The sequence below is a fragment of the Lycium barbarum genome, chromosome 4 (assembly GCF_019175385.1).
Source record: "Lycium barbarum isolate Lr01 chromosome 4, ASM1917538v2, whole genome shotgun sequence".
Classification (NCBI taxonomy): domain Eukaryota; kingdom Viridiplantae; phylum Streptophyta; class Magnoliopsida; order Solanales; family Solanaceae; genus Lycium; species Lycium barbarum.
This window is the reverse complement of record NC_083340.1, coordinates 124,042,758-124,064,363: the sequence shown is the minus strand read 5'-3', so window position 1 is coordinate 124,064,363 and position 21,606 is coordinate 124,042,758. Positions and strand designations below refer to the sequence as shown.

At 32.4% G+C, this 21,606-nt stretch overlaps 2 protein-coding genes and 1 non-coding gene across 8 annotated transcripts; all 3 read right to left on the bottom strand.

Moving 5' to 3' along the window:
• Positions 1–2,868: 2,868 nt before the first annotated feature.
• LOC132638873 (U6 spliceosomal RNA) lies at positions 2,869–2,973 on the bottom strand. The gene has a single exon (XR_009581935.1). It is a non-coding gene; the product is annotated as a U6 spliceosomal RNA (small nuclear RNA).
• Positions 2,974–9,659: 6,686 nt separating this feature from the next.
• LOC132638559 (uncharacterized) lies at positions 9,660–10,475 on the bottom strand. Its single transcript, XM_060355398.1, has one exon. It carries the CDS (start codon positions 10,434–10,436, stop codon positions 9,912–9,914), a length of 525 nt encoding a protein of 174 aa, XP_060211381.1. The 5' UTR covers positions 10,437–10,475; the 3' UTR covers positions 9,660–9,911.
• Positions 10,476–15,270: 4,795 nt separating this feature from the next.
• On the bottom strand, positions 15,271–19,636 carry LOC132636358 (uncharacterized). Of its 6 annotated transcripts, none has more exons than XM_060353187.1 (3): positions 19,173–19,636; positions 18,720–18,820; positions 15,271–16,918 (listed from the first exon to the last, which is right to left on the bottom strand). In XM_060353187.1, exon 3 carries the CDS (start codon positions 16,894–16,896, stop codon positions 16,372–16,374), a length of 525 nt encoding a protein of 174 aa, XP_060209170.1. In that variant the 5' UTR covers positions 16,897–16,918; positions 18,720–18,820; positions 19,173–19,636; the 3' UTR covers positions 15,271–16,371. The 6 variants fall into 6 exon arrangements, with proteins under 6 accessions (XP_060209170.1, XP_060209166.1, XP_060209168.1 ...); XM_060353183.1 differs by lacking the exon at positions 18,720–18,820 and adding an exon at positions 17,894–17,994 and having other exon boundaries at positions 19,173–19,635; XM_060353185.1 differs by lacking the exon at positions 18,720–18,820 and adding an exon at positions 17,901–17,994 and having other exon boundaries at positions 19,173–19,635.
• Positions 19,637–21,606: the final 1,970 nt, after the last annotated feature.

The following is a 21,606-nucleotide window of genomic DNA, read 5'->3' as shown; positions in this document are numbered from 1 at the left end:
GTAAGAGGAGATCATGACAGGTAGTAGCAAGAGAGATTGCCTATGTGTGTTGTGTGAGAGCTCATGCGAGAATTAGAACTAGAATGCAGCAATTGGTTTTCTAGATTACTTAGCTTCTGCTATAATTCTTTGAGTATGTTTGCTGAGATAGCAACTTGTGTTAGGGATGCTATGGGTTTATAATTATTCACTTTGGTGATTAATAAAAAGTTAGTTACCAAAAAAAAGATTCTGAAAACAGTTTATAACTTGTTTGCTAACTCACTTTTCATTTTTGAACTTGTATACTTGTATTTACATTCAAGCATGAATATTATTTCAAATATACTTTGTAAAAAATATAACCAAATATAACTTCATCTTCAACTTCAACTCCAACTCCAGGTCCATAAATTTCACATAAAGTGAAAAATATTTAGAGTCTATCCTCAAATGGCTGCTTAGTCACCTAAACTGATAATTTTAACTAAAAAATTTTTTATGAGGAAGAAAGTTTGGCAAGAGAATTATCAAATATCAAAGGGACACAAGCGAGTCGAGATTTTGTAAAGTATCATGATTTAAATTATGTAAAATAATTGCCACTTGGTGGAAATCATAAATTGAAAAGTATTGGCATTTTTATGAATTTGTGAGAATATAATTTATATATTAGATAAAAATAGATTATTTGTCACTTATTTAGTTTTAATTTCACTCATGACATTTCATGTGGCAAGAGTTTATGCTAGTTAAATGCGGTGATTTAAGCTTAGTTTTAAACGAAATTAAGGAAAATAAACTAAATTCATTAAAAGAACCCCAAGAATTAGTTTAGTTCTTCATACATAGTTTATGCTTAAAAATATTAATTTTTCAATTAAAACTGCAATTTTGATATACTTTTTAAATATTTAAATTTAAATTTAAATATCAAGTTGATCTAATTCGATTTAGCTTCAAAGTTTAGTGAAATTCACTCTTGGAGAACGCAAAGTCACATAAATTGCAAAGGAGGGAGAGTAATTGTATTAATAAGTTTTAATAAATGCTCTAGTTGAAGACGAAAATGTGGCTCCGAAGTTGCATAAATTTTACCAAAATGTATGATGACAAATAATGAAAAGGATAATCTGATACTTCCTTCGATCCATATTATATGATGTTTTTAGCTCAGACACAGTCCTTAAAAAATCACTTACCCCTAAAAAGAAAGAAGTAGTTTTACTAAACTACCATTAATTAAATAGTAACAATTTAACATGAATTATTGGTTATGGAAAATAGAAAACTTTAAAATTTGGAAACGAAATTTAATGTATTCCTAATGCCATCATACAAGGAAATAATAGAATTCTTTATTAATTTAAAATGTCAAATAATGAACATAAATAGTTAAAAATTAATTGTAACTTTTTAATAAAAGATTAGAAGCTTATGGTCACTCAACTTTGGGTAATTGACCATCATAGTCACTCAACTTTAGTTTATCTTCTAAAAGTCACTCAACTTTGAACTAGAAGCTTGGATGGTCACTCAACTTTGGGTAATTGGCCACTATAATCACTCTATTTTGTTTTGTCTTCCAAAAGTCACTCAACTTTGCCTAAGTAGCTTCAATGGTCATTTTAACCCTAAATATAATTTCTGGTACCTATTTAATGACGTGACAACTACAAGTTTTTAGAAAAAATATTTTAAAAAAATAAAATTAATATGTAAATTTATTTAGGATCCAATTCATCATAATTAGTGCATATAACACTACCATCATTAATAGATAAAAATAATAAACATATAAATATATAAATATATTTATACAAGATGTCTCAAGTAAATAACATATATATATATATATATATATATAGCACAGACACACAAAAAAAAATTCTATTAAATTAAACAACTAAGACTATTTTAAGTTTAGCTGCACCATTACATTTGCATATTTTAGAGGTTAGGGTTTGTTTTTGGTTTGTTGGCTCAGTTGTTTAATTTAATAGAATTTTATATTCTTAGAAGAAATTCTTTTATTATTTACGCCTTACAATATTACTTGAGACATCTCGTATAAGTACATATTTGTATGTCCATTATTTTATGTATTAATGATGATTAATATTCTAATTTAGTATTATATTCTCTAATAAATTAGTTTACTTAATTAATATAGTTTTTTAAATATTGTGTTTAAGTTTCTTTTTCAATCTAAATTTTTATGTATTTTAATTAATAATATTCTAAAATTTAGTATTATATGCAGTAAGTATGATGAATTGAATTCTAAATAAATTTACATATTAATTTAATTTTTTAAATTTTTTTCCTAAAAATTTATAGCTGCCACGTCATTAAATAGTACCAGAAATTATATTTCCGGCCAAAGTGACTATTGAAGCTAACTAGTCAAAGTTGAGTGACTATGGTGATCAATTACTCAAAGTTGCATGATCATTCAAGCTTCTAACTCAAAGTTGAGTGACTTTTAGAAGACAAAACAAAGTTCAGTGACTATGATGGCCAATTAACCAAAGTTGAGTGACCATCCAAGCTTCTAACTCAAAGTTGAGTGATTATGATGGTCAATTATCCAAAGTTGAGTGACCATTTAAGCTTCTAACTTGATAATTTTTCTTGTGATATAATTTTGAATTAAATAAAAAGGTCAAATAATGAAGTTCTTTGAAACAGAAGGGGGAAAAGGTTAGGTTGCAGATATTGAATTCATCGTTGACGTGTACACCCACCGAAGCAACAATCGTGTGATAACATTCTTCCTCAACTCTCTGCAATTAGTTGTGAAGCTTTGGAATCCCATATTGGACTCTTCAAAAATAGTGCATGTTTGGAGAATCCGACATATGTATAATGTCCTTTTTGAACGATTCGATCAACATAGACCATTTCTCGATTTGTGCGTGTATTATAATTGCACAGTGGTCACGTTAATCTTCTCTATGTCGTTCCAATTTTATCAGATGTCCTCGATGAAACAATCCAAACAACATAGTGTTGGAAATATTAACAATATTAATCAATAAAACGAACAATGATAGAATCAACTTATCGGATTAACGTTGCGTCGTGGCAAGCCACTGCCTTGAAAGCGATTTCGGACCGACTGTGGTACAAATCGTTTAGCCCAATTGCTCCCAAGATTCCACAGCACTTCCAAACACTTGCACTAGTGACTAGAAGTTTGGAGTTTGCACACACACAATTGCCCAAAAAAGAGAAGGAGAAGAAGAAAGGATTTTAATTAGTCCTTTTTGCTATCTTCAAATATGATCCCATAAGATCATATATATAGCAAAGTATTTAGCTTTTTTCTGAAAATATTTTTTATGAAATTATAAGTGTAATTAAGGTCATAAAAACTATTGTAATGAAGGTCATAAAGACAATGTCCATAAAGGAAATTCAAAACATTTTCCTTCATTATGAAGGCTACCATTAAGACTCATAAAACCTATAATCAATTCTTTTTTTTTTTGACCAAAATTAATACTCCCTCTGTTTCAATTTGTTTGAACCTATTTCCCTTTTAGTCCGTGTCAAAATGAATGACCTCTTTCCTAATTTGGAAACAAATTCACTTTATGAATGATTTACAGACACACAAATTTTCAAGGCTTATTTTGAACCACAAGTTTCAAAAGTCTTCCATTTTTCTTAAATGTCGTGCCTAGTCAAATGAGTTCATATAAATTGAAACGGAGGGAGTAGTAGATATTATATAAATTCCAAAGATCGTTCTTATTCTTTATTTGAGATATTAAAATATAAGTATGTATTTTACAATCCCCCACATATCTCAAAAAATAATAAGAAATAATTTCTGGGCAAAAGGAAGGAACATGTACTTAAGTGTCACTATCTCTTTATTTGAATTGACACATAGTGAAATGAGGCAACAACTAATATCCATAAAGTGAAGTACTCTTGAACTACATGGAATAATTTGATACTCCCACAACACATACAATATCTTTAATTTTATGAAAACTCCGCGATACTAACAAAGTGCTTTTATGGTCATGCACACACCCGGGGTCTTATGAGTGCTCTAGAAAAACAGCCAAAGTCTTTCATAAAATACGACCGCACCTTTACACTCACGTAGGTGATTCCATCAAGTCTATCTCAAATAGACCACTTAAGGCTATGGAATCATTAAGAACAACATAAGTTCAACCTTCTCATATCAAGCGGTGAATCCACTAAGTGCTTCGTAATAGCACCACCACTACGGTTTAAGAAAACATTAAGAGTAAAACTCAAGTAAATCCATCAAGTGCATCTCAAACGCACCCCCATAACGGGCTATGGATTAAGAGTAAAACTCAACCTCATAAAATACTACTACACGCCATAGGGGTAGGAAATCTAGTGTATATTGACGGGCTATATGGCTTCATTTGACCACAAACGGGTATCCGCCATATTACCTCAATCCATGGTTTTAGTCCTATCCCCATCGACGTTTCAAGAATTATTCTCTTTGTCAATTTTTTTGTTAAAGGATCTGCCAAATTTCTCTCAGACCTTACAAATTCCAAGCTTCAACAATTGTTTGACAACATCATGTCTAACGCAAGTGTGTTTTTTTTCCCATTTATATACATAACTCTTAGCAATTTCAATTGCCTCTTGTGAGTCACAATGTAAAGAAATTAGTGTAGCTTGTTCCTCCACAATGGCTCATCTGCCAATATAGGAGATAAAAATCATCGTATATAAATAATAACATGTTAGTTATTTCAGGACTAATATATGGACTTGTAACACTCTTTTTAAAGCATTCTCAAAGATGCAAATCACATTTTTCATGATGAATATTTTTCTCATTTTCCACTATTTTGAGAATAAAATTTTATACTCATGAAAATATATCACACATTAATGAAGAAGTTTTAGGTAAAAGATAATTTACCTTTTCATCTCTTGAGTTTGATAGGTAGAAAAATGTTTTACCTTTTCAACTCACAACAGGGCTAGTAGAGAACTTGTATTTTAATATCCGCTGATTTTTCAACTCTTTATCACCATGACATCCACGAAAGAAATGTAATATATATCTTTCCACCTCTACTCAATGTGTTCTTGAAATTAGCTGAAATTATCTAAGTCTGAATGCAGTTGTTCAACCAATTTTGTTTTTCTACTAGTGACAGTCTTAAAAGACCTTTCTTTATGTTTTGCTTCTACACAAACTGAGCACTTTGAAAACTCATCAAAATTCATCGAATGAATTAAATTCATTTTCTAAATCTTTTAATAAAAGTAATATTAATAATAGCCTACTCTGTCACAAATCAATAAACTCAGTAATATAAGCAGAATTGAGAGCACTTTCATTATTAATGATCTCTTGAAGTCTATATAAATTCACATTTTTCAGCTATCAAACATACTTTAAAATTGTCATAAAGGTTCACCAACCTTAAGATAATATTTAAATGTAAATAGCATTTATTTACATGGTCAAAAAATTGTATAACAACTTTCAAGTGTAGATGTGATCCTCCCAATTTAAATAACTCATATCATTTCACAACTTGAAATTAAACTCCACATGATCTTACACGCAACTTATTTATGTTAAAAAAATAATATGATGAGATCGCAAATCATCACAAGCATATGATATATATTAGTCCAACACTTAGTATGCAGTATTTTATAAGAAACACGGGTAGATTTATAAATAAATATGAGTGGAGTTGTAAGAAAATAAAACCTGATTTTTGCCACTTTCGTTTCTTGTACTTTGAAATTGTCTTTGTCTTTCCATTGAAATATGGCAATTTCCATTCTCAAAGAAAATTATTGTTGTCTCGGGTTCGTGTCCGTTCAAATCTCCCATAGCTAACCTAGCTGTCCATAGTTTATGTTATTATTATAATTAGCATGTCTCCAAAAATTATTTGATGAAGATAACTGCACATGAAATCAAATAATGATCACGAAGTGAACATCTCAGTAATAAGATTACTTCATGAACAAGAGCCGTGTATGAAGTCAATATTTTCCTTTCACAGCTTTGATAAATCGGGAACAATTAACCTATTTCTTGTCAATTCCTACCCACTAAAATAACACACTTTATTTAATTTAACATTATAATTTAATATCAAAATGTCATGCTCCAACACATATGTGAGGACCCACAGCTGGGCGCTGACCATGCTGTGAACCTCGGGCCTGGGCCCCATGCTGCTGCATGACTACTGGAGGTATTGTACGTGAGAGGGTGCTTAGCCAGTTCGATATACGCTGCAGCGGAATTGGTAAGAGTCGATTCCCTCAGGGGAATGTAAAGGTGACTGCAAGGTCGCGGGTTCGATACCAGCCGCTGCAGCGTATATCGAACTGGCTAAGCACCCTCTCACGTACAATACCTGAGTATGTCATGTCATGTACGCATGTTCATGGGGTCAGATACCCAGGGGTTCACAGTATGGTCAGCGCCCAGCTGTGGGTCCTCACAACATACATGAGTTCCTTTAGATATATATAACACCCATCCGATCAACTTTCATTATCATGATAAGCAATAAAAGTTATGAGATAAATATTAGGATACTTGCCAGAATTCCTTTTTAGCACTATATTCACAATGTTGTCTCAAATAAAATGTTCTCTATTAACCATCATCTAATCACAAGATTTATCTTTTGTAATGAATATTACGACCTGACAATAACAATTCATCGACGCAGAAGTGTTGGTTTATTTCTTTAGGGAATACTCATCAAGAGGTTTTGTAAACCACTCAACCTCATTGTCAGTCAATTCAATATTACAAATTCATATTCCATGATAAATTTAGCTATTACATTTTCCCCCCCTCAAATTTATATTTTTCAGAACACTTTGAATTGCAAGACCTAAGTGAAATATTATCGCTTTTAAAAGATTCTCTCAACATAACTCTAGTAAGATACATTAACCCCAACATCTTCAAAATTTTAATATAGGGGAATATTATTTTCATAGCTCATACGAAGTATTTTTAATTTCTCATAAGCCATTTCATCTTATAAAATAACAACCTAATAATATAACTTCATCCAAATAATCATGTAAAATTTACTCAAACTATGTCATCATCAACAAATATCTTAAGAAAACAATATGAGAAAAATAAGTATCAATAATAATATTTAGGTTGACACAATCAAATCATACTCAAATAAAACCTTCACTCATTTTTCTTCCAAATACAAGTTTAAGAAGAACTTTCTCTTTTCAGGAAATTGAGTAGTTCTTGAATCACCAACATAAATAAATCATTCTTCTTCTTCAACTTGGGTGACACAAAATTAACTATGTTAGCACAAATTTGCTTAGTAGTTACAGAGTCTAAAAATCAATCTCTTGCATTAGCCACAAGATTCACTTGAGAAATAACTACAACAATTATATCATACGCTTACTCAAATTTATTCATCCCAAAATTTCTCACTTTTTTTTTTTTTTTAGACAAAACAGATTTCTCATCTTTTTTTTTCTATGACCACATTCTTAGAGAGGAAATAAAAGTATTTTACCTTTCATCACCAATATATATATATATACCTCTCCATATGCTACAGATCAATATTGTATAAAATAAATCGCTTTCAAATTGTTGTAAATATTAACAATTTAATCAGTAAAACGAACAAAGGGATAGAATCAACTTACCGGATTAACGCTGCATCGTGGCAAGCCACTGCCTTGAAAGCGATTTCGGACCAACTGTGGTGCAAATCGTTTAGCCCGGTCGCTCTCCAAGGTTCCACAGCACTTCCAAACACTTGCATTAGTGGCTGCAAGTTTGGAGTTTGCACAAACACAATTGCCCAAAAAAGAGAAGGAGAAGAAGAAAGGATTTTACTTTGTCCTTTTTGCTATCTTCAAATATGATCCCATAAGATCATATATATAGCAAAGTATTTAGCTTTTTTTTGAAAATGTTTTTTTTTTATGAAATTATAAGTTTAATTAAGGTCATAAAAACTATTGTAATGAAGGCCATAAAGACAATGTCCATAAAGGCAATTCAAAGCATTTTTCTTCATTATGAAAGCTACCATTAAGACTCATAAAACATATAATCAATTCTTTTTTTTTTTTGACCAAAATTAATGAGTAGTAGATATTGTATAAATTCCAAAAAAAATTCTTATTCTTTATTTGAGATATTAAAATATAAGTATATATTTTACACATAGATAGCATTGAAACACGCTAGAGGGAGAGTTGGAGATATAGAATATCAACTAGCTTCAGCCTTATGTCCTGTTTCACTTTGTTGAAACTACAAAATCAGGAGAAACACTCCTATTGTCTAATTAGACAGGAAAGATGAAACATAGCTCATATTTGTAGCCGGCCGGGTCCGTGTAATTAACATGGCCTCTTTGCTTCTTACAATTATAAGTTGACAAGTTATCTTGCAATAAGCTTACAAGAACTAGAAAAAAAAAAAATCAGAAGGCTGGGGGATTGAAACATGGGTAGAGGGAGAATTTGAGATGTAGAAAGATCAACTAGCGTTTGCTTTATGTCATGTTTCACTTGTTTTAAGTTGAAACTACAAGTTAGGAGAAGAAATTAATTATACTACCAAACAAAAAAAAATTGATTTAGCTACCAATTTTGTTATTAATTTGGGGATAAGGCATCATTACCCCCCTCACCTAGTAGCGTTTTTGCTACGACACACCTTACCTAATTTTTGGTCCTATCACCCCCCTAAACTATTTAAAACCGTAATATTTTACCCCCTTAAGGTTGACGTGGCAAGGAGAGTGTGTTTCACTCTCTTTGAGAGAGTGAGAAACATAAAAAACGGGAAAACTTAATTTTTTTCTTAAAAATCTGTATTTTCTTAATATATGAATATAAATCTAGTTTTCCACATTTTAAAAAAATAATTATTTTTTTCAAAATTTTATAAAAAATCAGTTTTTTTTTCTTTTCAAATTTTGACAAGAAAAACACTTTTTCCTGATTTTATTTGAAAAATAAAAGTGTCCTAAGAAAATGAAATCGTGAAAATCAAGATTTTTTAAGACATTTTAAAAAAAATAATCAAGCTTTCCATATTTTTAACAAATCCATTTTTCCATATTTTAAAAAAAATTCATGTTTTCAGTTTTGTTTTTTTTTTTTTTTTAAAAAAACATATGGGTTTTAAAAAAAATCAAATTTTCAATTTTTTTTAAAAAGGTTTTAAATTTATTTTTTAAAGAAAATTCAGTTTTTTAATTCGCGTTTTCAGTTTTGTTTTTTAAAAAGGGTTTTAAAAATAAATTTTTTAAAATAAAAATCAGTTTATTATTTTTTTATTCTTAAAAATTGACACGTAAGCTGAATTGTTTTTCTGCGTTTTCATTTTTTTTTTTTTAAAAAAAGGGTTTTAAAAATAACTTTTTTAAAAGAAAAATCAGTTTTTTATTTTTTTATTCTTAAAAATTGACACGTAAGCTGAATTTTTTTTTTTAAAAAAAGAAAATAAATAAATGCACATGTGGCAAGGAGAGTGTATGTCACTCTCCCATATGAGAGTGGCATCAGCGTTTAGGGGGTAAAATATTACGGTTTTAAATAGTTTAGAGGGGTGATAGGACCAAAAATTAGGTAAGGTGTGTCCTAGCAAAAACGCTACTAGGTGAGGGGGGTAATGATGCCTTATCCCATTAATTTGCTCGTAACTAACATAATTTTGTGATAATCGATCCGTCTCCGTTAATATCTACAATTAGCGACGAATTTTATTGTTTAGCTACAAAATATTTCTGTCGCTAATTCTACTTTCTTCTTAGTAGAGATGAACCAGAGTTATGTAATTAACATGGCCTTTTTGCTCCTTGCTAATGTAAGGTGACTAGTTATATTAAATAAGTTTACAACAACTGACAAAAAAGCCGAAAGGCTCTTTTCTAGTTGAGTTCAGGTATATCATCAAGAACAGGTTTCCATCCTTTACCTTGATCAGTACTATAATCTTTAATAACAGAACTCTTAATATCATTTGTGCTAATTTGTTCATTCTGAACACGATGATTTGTGATGGGATCAACCGTGATTAATCCTCCTTCAGTACTCATAAGCCAAGCTTGAAGCTCTTTTTTAGTAATAACAAGCTTAATCCTTACAGCATCTGTTTTTTGCTTAGCTTTTTCTTCAACTAATTGATCATCAGCAAATTTGACCTTCTTTTTTGTGGCTGGTTTTGGAGGAGGTAATACTGGTAACATAGGCAAAAGATAGTAAATTTTTCCACCTAGCATGTCATCATCTGGTTGAAGATTTTGATCAATGACTTGAAGGGAATTAGATATTACATGGCCAGAAAATTGTGATAATACTTGATGAACTTTTATGGGAGCTTTGTATTCAAGAATCTTCCCATCTGTTTTCATCACTTTTACAACTTTTTCTTGATGAACTATGCAATTTCCCATTTTTGTGTTTTTGTAGACATATAAAATAATTTGGCTTTGGTATGTGTAAGTTTGGACTAAAAAGGAACATAGGTGGTGTGCTTTTTATAAGGAAATGAGCTAACAGGATTGCAGGATCCTAGGGAAAGAACCTTATCACTTTGGACCCCACCTTGTTGATTCGTTTTGTTGATTGTATAACTTGAGGATTCACACTAGTAGTTCTAAGAGGAGGATTAAAAAAAAGATGCAAAAATATTTTACTTAGAAGCTCTTTTGTGTAACGAAATTCAATAATTTTTGGACAAATGGGAATAATCCAATAATTATATATATATATATATATATATATATATATATATATATATATATATAAAATAATCTTTTTACTTTATTTGCACAATATAATTTTTAGATGAAGGGGATTCAACTAAACCCCCTCTTACCCTTAATTCTACCACTGGGCTCCGAAGTAAGTCTCACATTAAAAGTTGATAATAAGAAGAAAACAAAAGGCTACATATAGCGTGTAAATATGCTTTTAATAATCTGAATTCCTAAACCACTCGAATAAAACTTTGTGAATTTAGGCTACAACGGTCAATGTTAAATCATATTAAGAGTATCGTGAGTAATTCTTTTTTTGCTTTCGATTTTGTCATCTAATAATTATTGTAAGTTGCAAGTTGAGTCAGAGGTGGGCGTTCGGTTTTTCGGTTCGGTTTTATCAAACTTCGGTTTGACTATTTCGGGTTCGGTTTTTTGAAGGTGGTTCGGTTCGGTTTCGGTTTTTTCAATTCGGTTTTTTTGATATAATATTAGACGCGATTCCATTGACACTAATTCATATTCTCAAAAGCAATAAAACATAAAACTGATAAATTGAAATCAAAATCAAACAAACAGGATACACAAGAACAGAAAACTATAATCATGATATAGGATTGCTAGGTGTTATATACATACCGTAAGAATAATTAAGAAAACACATAAAGGACATATATTAATCCTAAAGACACATCCTAGTTACCTTTCTTTGTTAAGGATATTTGATTTTTTCAATTGAATTAGGGATACAAATGCAAAAGAGGACTTATTACAATTGTTTTTTTTTGCTTTAAACTTAATGGGCCTGGACTATTTTAATTTTTTTTGGGTAATGTATTAAATTTCGTGCGCGTTCGGTTTTTCGGTTCTGTTTTATCAAACTTCGGTTCGGCTATTTCGGTTTCGGTTTTTTTACGGTGGACACCAAACACCGAACCAAACTAGTTCAGTTCGGTTCGATTCGATTTGTTAAAGTTTCGATTGGATTCGGTTTAGTTTTTTGGTTTTCGATATTTATGCCCAGCCTTAAGTTGAGATTATGGCTGTTGTTACTGTGGAAAAACCCACCTTAATTTGTTGGGTTCTAGTGGATCCTCACCAGACACCATATTTACCTCAAGTAATGAGTTAAGAGCCAGTAGGACCACTATAGACACGGTACAAGTGGTTGACTACTGTGCACCAATAAGAGCCGGTGCAATGTTGCGCTATTGGATTCATCTAAATTTAATATTTTTGATACTGAGTATGAATTGATAAGCAAACTTATTTGTTAAAATTATAAATAAATAATACGTCTTAACTAACAATTTTAAAAATACTATAAATTCAATACTAAAACTCTTAAAGATTAAATTCCAACTTAAATCTTGATATCTATATATATATATATATATATATATATATATATATATATATATATATATATAAGCCTTTGCACCAAGCACTATAATAAGTTTTTACGTACTTTATTGACTATATATTCGCTTGTTTGGTTTTGGCCTTAGTGGATTCTCTGTTATTTTCTACACGAGGTCGGTTTGTGGCATCCAAAATTATCGCTGCTTTTCTCATTTCTATGGTGATCTTTGTTAAAGTGTCGGACAAATTGATCTTTTGATTTTGAACTTTACCTCTACGCATTTTACCAAAACTTGATCAAATTAGAGTTAATTAGTTAAGCTACATTCATAATGTAAATATTATTTACGGTATTGATAGTGCATATACTTTTTTAGAAAATTTAAAAGATTAACAAAATTATTTCTTTACCTCTCTAGAAAATTGAAAATATCTACAATAGATAATTAGATTGAAATATAAATGCAAGAAATTAATCTATTTTGTTTTCCCACTCATAATTGTTGATATATATATATATATATATATGTGACTGGAAACTAGAAAAACAACTAAGATCAATTGATGCAATACAACAGGAAAAAAAGAGTAATAAAATAGAGTAAACAACATTAAAGAACTAATGATATCTAAGGAGAATTTTAAGAGAATGAAAGTTGATAGGTATATAATCTAGGAGATCATATTTTGAGTCAACGAGTTGGTGTTAAGTACCATTATCTCTTTGGTTATGTGATATACTTTTCTTTTTAGTTTGTCAAAAATAAAATAAAATGATACATTTCTATATTTGAAAATAATTTGAAACTTCCCCTTTTACCCTTAATGGCTTGTTTTAGATTATAAGTTCAAAAAATATTTCTTTCTTTCTTAAACTTAGTACCTAATCAAACTATATCACATAAATTGGGATGGAGGGAGTATTATTTGGCATAAACTTATAAATTGGAATATTATTTACTCCAAATGAGTGAAGATAATTAAGGCTGTGCGTTCTTTAAGACTTGGTAAAAGACTTTGAAATATCAAAGTTATAATATAACGGATTTTGCCAAAGATAAACTTATTAAACATGTTTTTTTCAATTGGATAGAGAAAAAAATGGATCAGTTCTCGATTCGTGTATCCTTATGTTAAGTTGTGTATGAGTTAATGTTAATCTTCTCTGCATCTTCTCAATTTTATCATATTTCTCTATGGGACGTTTAACATGTCACAAATTAAGGAGAATGAATAAAATTTCAACAAAATGTTCTACTAGTCGATTATAATGAATTATCACTATTCATATCGTTATATATAAACTTGTCCAAATCAATATTACTTGAAATAAACATTCTGCTAAGACCATTAACTCTTTCGTTAAATAATTAATAATAGGAAGCTTCAAGAAGCAACTCATTTTGTTTTTTTATATGCAATGAGGAGCTTACTTAATACTCAATTTGTCATGCATGCTGTCATCTTTTCTGGAAACCAAGTAAAACGCATACCTTCCCTATAGTAAGACAATTTTTTTTGTTGAATATCCTCGAAAGGAAGTAAGACTATTAACTGCTGGTCATAATATAGGTGGATTCAAAATTTAAATTAATAGACAGTTAGTGGGTGCGAAGTACTAATATTCACGTGTGTGGTTTGGGGGTGGGGGAGAGGGGGGGGGGGGGGGGGGAGGGTGGGGATCCGCACACACAAGCCTGTACTATATAATGTTTTCATATATATACACACACAGAGTTCAAGTAGAAACTGGATCGTGTTTTGTTGCACTCATATTAGAAACTGGATCGTGTTTTGTTGCACTCATATTAGATAAGTACTAGCTATTAGTATAGTATATCTTTGTCAATTTATGTAATCTTTGAGCCAAAGGCACGTAACATGCTATTTTCTTAACTTGTGTCTGGTGGATACCATTTTCCAAAGCACATTCACATTACTATTGGTTTTCTTGTTGACGAGCTTAGCTGTTTTTTGAATTACGTTTATGTAAATTCCCTTTGGCTTTGATATTTTTCAATTAATGGTTAAAAGTTGTTGTTGTGATATTCTTCAATTAATGTCTCGTGTTTTTGTCTTATATATTGCAAATAATGAGATTTCCTTATAATATATTGCTTGCGAGCCATTCCATTCTAACCAAAATCTTGTTATGGGCACCTTTATTAATTCCTTGGAATAGCTAAAATGAACATGGAAAATTAATAGAGTAGAAAAGTGTATTATTTTTTGGTTTAGCTTACGTAGGAACAACAACATCAACATGACTACATGAGTGCTTCAGTTTCATTTGAGTAAGAAAAACACGAGTATTGCAATTTCATAAAAACTATGCCTTGTCGGGCAAAATTAGATAGAAATTATGCCTTATTCAGCATAGTGATATGTAGAAATTAAGTTATCCGGCATAACTTTATTTCTATAGAACTTATGCCGGACAAGGAAAAGTTCCTATAAACTTATGCTTAGCGAATTAGTTACTACACAGGTTATGCCGGATGACTTAATTTTTACATAACAACAAAGCAGAGTTTCCATGAAACTTTGCCTTTCGATTTTTTTTCCTCACTTTGCTGGGAATCGAACCCAGAATCTTTGGTTTCGCAGACCCGCGAATAAAGGTACTTTAGTTCACAAATTTTCATCAAATGAGCAGTATGTAGGGACAAAAATTAAAAACTTGCAATTTATTTAATGCATTGTATGAATATAAGTGGCTTATTCACCCTATAGGGTTTGCTCAGATTTTGGTTCATATATAAAATACGGAAACTTTTCGAAATTACATTAGAAGTGGTACAACCACGTCATCAAATCAGAGTGGCGCAGCGGAAGCGTGGTGGGCCCATAACCCACAGGTCCCAGGATCAAAACCTGGCTCTGATAATGTGACGAAAGAGACACTTCCCAACCCACACTTTGTTTTTTTTTTATTTTTTATTTTTAAACTATTTTACTCGTAGAAGAATACAATTACTTACTCCTTATACGTTTCATCTAAACTTGGTTAATTTAAAAGTTGCAAGTCACTAATTTACTCTTAGTTTGCATCAAATGGATGATTTTCTTTTTTGTCAGCAACTGTAAATTAAAACGATGGACCTCATATGACGTGTCATGTGAGGGGAACCCAAGCAAGTGAAAGAAGTGTTCACTGCACAAAAACTGGAAAAAGTGGAAAATACTCGTTCATATCTCACTTGATCAGTCCAATAAAAGCAAGAAACTAGCAAAAAACAATTTGAGTTGAAATCTCATAGAAGACATACATGAATCAAACTCAAGGAAAGTAACCAAAGAAAAGACTACATATTCCCTTTCATCCGCCTTGCAAAGAAGCTAATCATAAAACTAAACAGCCTACAGCAACTGAAAAATATACAATGCTTATTTGCTAGTAGTATTGATTCTTGGATCTACTTGTATAACAAGAGGCTAAAGGATATTAGGCCCACCTTTTCTGATTAAAGGGCAGGGACCAAAGTTGCTTTAAGATAAAAAAACACCACTGAATTCTGGGCAGAAAATTTAAAAAGAAAGCACTGAGTTAAGCAACCATAAAACTTTTTTGAACTGCAAACACATGAATAGAGCAACCACAGCGCCTCAGTATCTTTCATCTGAGACCACAATAACCACTTTACTCGAACAACAACAACAACATCCCCAGTGTAATCCCACAAGTGGGGTCTGGGGAGGCTAGAATGTACGCAGACCTTACCCTTACCTAGGGAGGTAGAGAGGTTGTTTTCGATAGACCCTCGGCTCAGAATAAAGCAAGTAACCACTTTACTAGATAAAGATTATATGGGAAATAGGCCAAGTGAATGCACTAGCAACCAGGCCAAACCACAATGACCGGTACTCAGATCAAGACAAGGATCAAAGCCCAGGACCACCTCTCTTCAACCTCAATGCATCACTTTCCCTCCTACCAGGCAAAGATCCAGGTATAAATCTAATGGCTTAGACTTGATGTTTCTGAGAAGGTGGCAGCAAAAAACTCTTTCGTTGAGATAGGCAGCACAGGCACTGTCGGATACCTCATCTTGTAGGAAATTGAATATATCAGTAGGCTAACACTAATCTGTCATGACAGGTCTAACAAGCCTCCCCAACTTGCAGATATATGGCTTCTATTAGCAGTTACCAGACCAAAGCGTGGATAAGAGGGAGCTATAAGCTGATATCCAGCATGTAATGAACCAATTGCAATTTACAGGTCGCTTACAGGAATAAAAATGCCTGATATTCAAGGATTAGGCACTTAGACAGGGCTCTCAGATAGCTTTGAGAAACCAAGCTTCTTCAGGCGATTCTTTATAGGGCCTGCCCAAGTTCTGTCAACATCCCCACAATTTATGTCCACAATTTCCACCATTTGATGTCCCTTTCTTTCAGGTTTCTGCCTAACAGGCGTTCTATCTAAGGAAATATTTTCTGATTCTAGTATTGGGATTTGATGAGTTTTTCGACCGGAGTGTTTTGTTTTCCTGGCAATTTCAAGGCTTTTCTTTTTGCCCTCAGACATCCCGCTGCTGCTTGCTTCGTCACTCGATGTTCCTGGCTTCACTCTTTCGGGACTGGTCGCTCTGCCAGCAATGAAAGAACAAACAGTAGGAGACCGACTTCTACATGAAACCGGTGCCTGAGGAGAAAGTTTCTTAGAATCTAATTCTCTTGACATTAAAGCACTGATAGTACCAGTTGTTCCAACTTTAATAGAGCCCCCACTACCCTTGATGGCTTCCAATGTCTGAACCTTCCTTTTTTCCTGATTTTCTGGGATCATCTTAGCGGATATTTAGTTAATCCTGCAAGGCAGTAGCAACCATTACATGAGCAAAAGCTTGAGTGCAATTAGATGGGCTTATATAGAGCCTAGATTACCATAGAATAATTCTCGCACGATTTTAATCCACTAAATTCATGTTTAACCAATATAGAGTCTGAACAGTATAACAGATAGCAGCAGGTCAAAGAGCAAAGGAGAATATGTGTATTCCCTAAAGACAAATGACAATAACTTACATTCATCTTCATCAAACACACAACACACAAATGAAAAGATCAGTTAGCACAGATAGTCATTGGCAGATAGATAAAAGACAGCACTTCAAATTGCGTCGCAATTACTCAAAAACCATAAACAATAGAAAATAAACTTGAGTGGCCTACAAATTCTACTAAAATATCAGAGAGGCTTCCTGAAAGTTGGAAAGATAACAATTCAAAGACGGGGAGAAAAGATTCTTTGCTAGGGTAGTGCACAGCTGGGAGAAACTTGTATTTCATTATCCATACCCCGGTGATCGATCTCCATGACTAAATGCAGCGTTATCTATTCTAACACCTATAGCCCATAAATGTGTCCAAGGGTAGAAAATAGGAAACAAGTACCAAATTACACCCATCGTCACAAAAGGAAAGTAGAGAACTATAACACCAAAACGAAACTAACCCGTAAAACCACATCAAATGTCCTGATACAACCGTCGCTCCGCCAGCAAAAAAATATTACAACAGGCGAAAGATACAAAGAAAAGAAGGAATTTGTCATCTGAGTCCCCCCTAATATTTAGACGAAGAACAAGAGGCTTAAAAATATGGAATAGTATATATTGGGCAAAAAGTGGCAAAACAATACGAAGTAAAGCAAAACTTGCACTGAAGGGTGTGGCCTAGTGGTCAGTGGGGAGAACCATGAAGCCTGAGGTTCAAATCCTAGAAGAGACAAAAACACTAGATGATTTCTTCCCATCTGTCTAAGCCTTGATAGACAAAGTTACCTGTTACCTATTGCTGGTCGGAGGTAGCAGGTATCCGGTGCAATTAGTCGAGGTGCCCTATTACTCGAGGGCTCAATAGCTTCTCAAAATTTTCTAATTTTCTGCAAAAATATTCCAACTAACAAAAGTTTAACCAGCAGAGCCATGGAAATTCATTAGTAGGATTCAATTGGAGATATTTCCAGGGAAAAACAGTTGCTAGAAATTTATTTCGACAATGCAGTATGATGCTGGAAAACCATAATGCCATGTTCTTTATCTGTACATTTCAGTATTGCCAATTGCCATTATTGTACAGCACCAAAACCATACCCATCCCCCTCCCAAATTGCCATACCTATCAGCAAACGAAGAAGAAAAAGAACTTACAGAAGAGAGAAAAATCACATTTTGCATGTACATTATATTCCAACAAATCATGTTCCTAATGACAGAAAAGATTTAGGAGTATCTTGATGCCCATTTGAAGGCTTGATTTCTCCGATAGTCACTCAACTAATAGTAGTTATTATCTCAGAAAATCACCCTTCTTCTTGATTCCAATTTTTTTCACCAAAGAACGTAACTTTCTAAGATAATAACTATTAGTTGAGTGATCATATAAGAAATCAACTCCCTTTTTGAAGAATTCAAACATTAAAAGTTGATACAATCAAGCTAAAAGAAAAAACATTCAAACTTTGTTAACTAAATTTGGTACATACTAGACCTACATACCACCTAACAATGGAAAGTGAACAAATTATCAGTACAGCAACAACAACAATAAACTCAGTGAAATCTCACAAGTGGGGTCTGGGGAGGGGAGAATGTACGCAGACCTTACCCCTACCATTGGGAGGCAGAGAGGTTGTTTCCAGTAGACCCTCGAAAATTAGCAGTAATTAGACCAAATAAAGAGTGCGACCCAATGTGGAAGTTTATCAACTACAAAAAAAATGTCAAAGCAGTTGAACAAATCATCAATGGCCTTATTAACCATAACACAGGTAATAAGACCCATAAATCCCAATAATAAAAACCTAAAATTGGAGTAGAAAAATGATAAGTTCAGAAAACAAATGGATGGATAGATATAAACTGAATGGCTGCTACATTCTTAAGGTAAATCTCAATGAATAACCAGTAATCCCAACAAGAAACAAAGAACAATTCGAAGTTCCAGTGAGACTAGTAATTCAAAGTTTGACAGGAAAAGGGTCAATTCAAGCATTCAAAACTTTGAGAGTAATATCACCAAATTAGATAGTCAAAAAAACCCAGAGGTAGAGAAAATTACCTAATTCCGACACGAGAAGGTAGTGACAGTAAGCAATAATTGCATGAGTTTGGTAATTGGAATGATAACAAAGGACAAGTCTGGTAACAAACAATTGTGGTAATTCCAAATTCAACAGGGTATATTTAGATTATACAGAGAATGCAAATTACAGTAACAATAATAGATGTAGCATATTTCATGTGATTCGTGTCACTTTCTAAGATATTTTTGATACGATAACTACTGCTGGGGCCTCTTGATCCCTACTATGGCAATATATCTCTTAAGAAACAAATAAGGTCTAGATGATGGGACATCTGACATGTTAAAGTGGCCCTTAATTTCTTGATTGCGCGCCTTTTTACGTTGCATTTGCCTCAAATTTTATTGTTAACTAGTACAATTTTCGCAATTTTTGCTGTTTCTAAGGATGGGTGTTTGACAGAAAATGACAAAAATGGTCTCTTTTGTTTGAGTGTAGGTTCAAAATAGTCATTTAAGTATGTGCTAAACAATTTTGGTTGTTTTTAGTCTCCATCAAATTTTTACCAAACTGATACATTTAAAGGGAAGAAAGATTTTTTTTTAAGTGGGACTCACATTTATAGGTATAATTATTAGAGTTTTTGCTATTTTTAATTTATTTTACAGTCTGGTGTATCTTTTAAGGTGTAATTTATGCTATTTTTATAAGGAAAAGATCTAAATATGTTATTGGACTTTGGGAAATGACCCAAGTATGTCATTCAATAGTTTGGGTAAAGTATGTCCCTACTATTGTAAAATTGATCCTAATGTGCCCTTATTCACTAACGGTTGAAGCTTTCTAACACACGGCCTTTTTTTTGTATCAAAGAAAAGACTTAAATTTGCCATTAAACTTTGCGAAATTGGGCATATTTCATCTTTCTCAACAACCATCCATCATCGTTCTAAATGAATCACAACTATAAAAATTGATTCTCCCCACTCTAAAAATGCTACTTGAAAATCACAGTTACTGAATCGTCACTGCACCTCAACGATACTCACATAATGAACACAAAAAAATTCCACACAAAAATTACTTTTTTCGAACAATCTCTCTTACACATTCATCTTTACTTATTTTTCATGTTACCATTTTACTTCTATTATAAGTCCAACCGTCTTCAACCATTATAACCCACCTTTGACCGTCACAATATTGCCACAAATGATTTAGAAGCTAAATACCATATACCTTTAGCATTAGGAGGTTAATATGGAGCTTTGACATCGCTACCGGTGATCTGAGAAGAATTATGATTGAGTTGTGTTGATTGAGTTTCCAGCAAAGGTAAAAATTTCACTGCATGGTGCTATTATTCATTGTTTGAGTTATATTTAATTTGGGGTGATTTGAGGCTTGATGGTGATTAATTTGAGCTTGGGGGACAAAAATATTACAATCAGAGGCGGACCCAAATGGGTGCACTCCCATCATTCGGAAAAAATTATGTATATATAGGTGTATATACCTTGATAAACTAGTATATATTTAATTGTGCACTATAACAAATGAAATTGTCTTTGGGGCACGTTAGTTGCAACTGTTGCTTCCTTTACATGTCACCCCGGATCGAACCCGAATTTCACTTTCAATTATTTTTTTGAACCTATTTTTAGGAAAACAATAAGCGTTAAATGAGCTCACCCAGATTTGAACCTGCACTGTTGCCACAGCCTTAGCCACTGAGCTATCTCTTTCATTTGCTTCACTATATTAATTTTTTTTATTACACATATTTGACCTATATACTTGTATTTTCGCCACTGCTACACTATTAATGACCGGTCCGATACGGCATTATTCCTCGGTCGTCATTAAATTTTTTGTTGGAGTTTATGTCAAGATAATGGTGCTCCCGCCGTCTTAAAATCCTGGGTAGTTGGAGGTTTTGAGTGTTGAAGAAGATAATGTTGCTGCCGCGGGAATAATAGCCCTTTATCAAAGTCTAGGGGCAAATCTAAACCATTTCATAAAGTTCAAGGACAAATTTGAGCATTTTCTCTTGTAAAAAGAGCCACGCATTGGAAAGCTTCCACCGTAAGTGAATAAGGGCATATTTTGATCAATTTTGTAATGTTAGGGACATATTTTACCCCAAGTATTGATGAATGACATAGCTGAGCCATTTCTCAAAGTTAAGTGGTATATTTAAACTTTTTCCTTTTTTACATATTATTTGTCTGATGTAGCTTTTTAGTGTTGCCTTTTTTTAGTTGTGTTGTGACTTTCTTGACGTTTAAGGTTAAATCTTTTTCGTTTTGGGTACTGTTTCCATCAAATTTAACGAACATAAATTGTTAAATAGTTGATGAAAACTAAAAATGTTATAAATTTTAACAAACTTAAAGCACCAAAACTACTCAGTGCATATCTAAGGGACTCTTTTAAATTTACCCTCAAGCACAGGGGACCATTTTTATC

Coding starts and splice junctions, on each gene's coding strand:
- LOC132638559 (XM_060355398.1), bottom strand. CDS start 10,436: ATGGGAAATTGCATAGTTCATCAAGAAAAAGTTGTAAAAGTGATGAAA.
- LOC132636358 (XM_060353187.1), bottom strand. CDS start 16,896: ATGATCCCAGAAAATCAGGAAAAAAGGAAGGTTCAGACATTGGAAGCC.